Source organism: Hirundo rustica, chromosome 5, assembly GCF_015227805.2.
Source record: "Hirundo rustica isolate bHirRus1 chromosome 5, bHirRus1.pri.v3, whole genome shotgun sequence".
In the NCBI taxonomy this organism is placed as follows: domain Eukaryota; kingdom Metazoa; phylum Chordata; class Aves; order Passeriformes; family Hirundinidae; genus Hirundo; species Hirundo rustica.
The window spans coordinates 60,901,984-60,905,255 of NC_053454.1; the positions used below are offsets into that span (position 1 = coordinate 60,901,984).

The following is a 3,272-nucleotide window of genomic DNA, read 5'->3' on the forward strand; positions in this document are numbered from 1 at the left end:
CAAATATCCCATGAAGTGCAAACAGAAAGCGATGGATAACAATAACAATTTAAAGATTAATTGAAAATACACAGCAGCAAAAGCTAGAGAAGTTTGAAGTGCCACTGAATGGACTGCACAGAGGTTCAGATTTCTTATGCAACACTCTCATGTGTTAGGAAACCTGCATGTGCAGAGCCCCCCTCTCAGCACTCAGGCTGCTGGGAGTGCACCTTTCAGATATAAAAAACCTGATGGGAACCAGCACCAGAGCGGGGCCTCCGTCAAGAAGAAAACGTGCGCAGCAATGGATGGCAAATCTGTTGCTGTCGCTTTGGTTCTCTATTTGGTCTCAATGGCAGGGTCAGAAGGTAAGAAAATTATTTCTTAAATCTCATGTAAGCAATTAATAAGTATACACATGCAGATGCAAGTGGGCTTACACTATGTCCATGATGACTTTTTGCAGTAGAAGAGCATCCTCAGTAAACTGTCATTCAGAAGTAAAAAGGATAATTTGTACCTGTTAGGATGCTGTGGATATTTCCAGGATTAAAATATGCTTCTGTCTGCAGATGAGTTTTTTCCTATGCCACAATATATGCTTGTCTCTAGATTTTAAAAAAAGTGTTTGAATTAAAACAGGACCTTTTCTCCTAAATACATGCATATAGCTCTTCTTTTACAAATGACAGTTTTATCCTTTTTGCAATTTTATTCTTGGTAGGCAGGTTGATGATAGAGCAAGAATTATCCCGTTTGCAAGAAAGATTAAGAAATATGAGCAGATGATCATGGCAGAAATTTAGCAATCCAAGTTTAAATTCAAATGCACCTGCACCAACTGCTCTGTTGTGCAGATGCAGTTAATTTTATCTCAGCATCCAGCAAATCAGAGTATCTGAGGAACAAGAATGAGGCTACAGGAGGGAATACATTTTGCTTCAGGGGAGCAAACAGAGATTGTTTATGTACCTAGACATAACAGAGCTTTGTTCCACAGGTAAGGCCCTGAAGCAGACAGATGAAAGAGGCTCTCAATGCCAGTGCATAAGCACTCATTCCAAGTTCATCCCTCCCAAGACTATTCAGGATGTGAGATTAAGCCAAAGAGGACCTCACTGCAAAAGTGTGGAAATCATGTGAGCACTTTTCCTAAATAGCATCTTGCTTCCTACAGGAGGAACTGACTGGGCATTTCTCATCCTATTTACTTATGTGCTTTGAGTGACAGGAGTGAGGCCTTGTATCCAAAGCAATAAGCTAATTCCCAGCCTGTGTAACAAGCAGCTTCCAGACAGTTATTTTAAATATATTTCTGCTGTTACCTTACTTATGCACGACATCAGAGGGGAGAATCAGATTCCCACGATACAGGGAACAATTAATGACTCAGACAATGAGGAATCCATCAAAGATACAAACTTGGTCCTCTTGACATGAATTAAAACAATTTTCTCTGACTTGGCCTGCCTGTAGCAAAGTTTGAAAGGCCCCAAGTTATTTCCTGTGCCAAAATTGCACATAGAGCATTTCCCTGTTTGGGAAGAGGGGAATTTGGATTATACTCCAATATATTATGTGGGTACAAAATAAAAGATACAGTAAGCTCCATTGAAAGCCACTCCTGGAACTAGTCACAGGAACCAGACCAGTGCAGTCAGTAAACAGAAGGGCTCTGTCAGGCTTGTATGGTCTTGCTATGGTTTCTTAAGCAAATAATGATCTTAAGCAAATAATGGTTTTGCAATCACACCCTCTGTGCAGCACTGCATGGCATCCCGTTCCACCTCACTAGGAATTGGTAATCTTAGCCAGATTTGGTTAAAAAAAATACTTCTCAAGATAATTAAGTTCCTGAAAGATCTGCTAAAGTACAGCCAGATAGAGAACTGAAACCAAATAGAAAATTCATTAGGGTCATTATAAGATTACAGAACAAACACCTGCACTGACATAATTCATAAAAACCCCCAAACACATTAGACAAAACCAAACAGGTCCTTCATCTACTGGCTAAGAGAAATTCCCAGCCTTTAGGAGAAGTGTGAGGAACACACCTGGCCTTAACTTCTCTGCTCCTTTCTCTGCAGAGCCACGCTGAAAGATGGCAGGGAAGTGTGCGTGGAACCCACTGCACCCTGGATCCAGCTCACTGTAAAGGCTCTGCTGGCCAGGTAAGCTGTTTCCTTTCCTAGAACACCTGCACTTAAAAGCTCATTTTAGAAGGCTTCTTAAATTCTTGCCTTGGAAATGTTCACCCTCCTCAGGCATCAGTAATTCTTTCCATCAGTTCTCTCTAAAGCAATGTTTCTACATGCCCAAGGAGCAAAATAATCTCCTTTGATATCGTCCTGGTGTGTTAAACCACCCAAAAGACCATGGCAATGATGCCCCTAAACCTCTGCTGAGAGACAACACATTTTGTGTGTTTGACACTTCCAAAAACCAAGTTCTCAAAGACTCTCTTCCTCTTTCTGGGTATAATTCAGACATGCAGCTGGCATTTCCAAGAGCTTTCACTGCTGTAGACAGGGACAGTCAAATCCCTACTTTGCACACAGGCGGACAGAAATTCTTTCTGTTGGAGTAGTTTGTGCTGGAACAGTTTTGTTTATTTGTTTGTTTATTTTTTGTTTTGGTTTGGGTTTTTTTGTTTTTGGTTTTTTCTTTGCACAAATGTCAATTGGTTGGTACAGTAAAAATAAATCATTAATGACTTGCGAGCACATATTGCTCTCCCTTAGCTTGTATTAATAGTAATTGTTTCTTTAATTAATTTCTGAATTCACTTTATACTTAATCTAATTACAGGGCCAGGAATAATGTTGAGTCACCAGTCAAAGAAAAGTCAAGGAAGAATAAACCTTGGATTTCTGCAAGCATATGAAATGAGAGAAAACATTGCTGCTGAGAATGCCATCATTTCTGATGAGGAGGCCCCCTCTGCTACATTACTGAAGTTGATTATGTTTCTTTCCCTGAGGTGGTTGCTGATTCATCTTATTTTCTTTGCTTTTGCTCTCTCTAAACTTCTGTCTGTGATAGATCAAGAAGTTCAAGGTTAATGAAAGTGTTGTAAGGATGAGAATAAACAAGATGAAATTAGTTGCCCCTAAATGGCCTTACTTAAAACCGAAACAGAATGGATACAATTAGCAAACACGTGAATAAACACAAAATAAGGAAGCATCTGTAGCTTTGAAGGAAGTCGTCTTTCACGCGCTTGCTGAAGCTGCTTGAAGGTGCAAACAAGGCTATAGACGGGGCAGGTCTCACAGGTAGAGTCAAAC

The 3,272-nt window shown here is 40.2% G+C and overlaps 1 protein-coding gene across 1 annotated transcript; it reads left to right on the forward strand.

The window, feature by feature from the left end:
* Nucleotides 1–276: 276 nt before the first annotated feature.
* On the forward strand, nucleotides 277–2,918 carry LOC120753109 (interleukin-8-like). The gene is made up of 4 exons (XM_040065051.1): nucleotides 277–350; nucleotides 983–1,121; nucleotides 2,073–2,156; nucleotides 2,794–2,918. Exons 1-4 carry the CDS (start codon nucleotides 287–289, stop codon nucleotides 2,867–2,869), a joined length of 363 nt encoding a protein of 120 aa, XP_039920985.1. The 5' UTR covers nucleotides 277–286; the 3' UTR covers nucleotides 2,870–2,918.
* The last annotated feature ends 354 nt before the right edge of the window (nucleotides 2,919–3,272 follow it).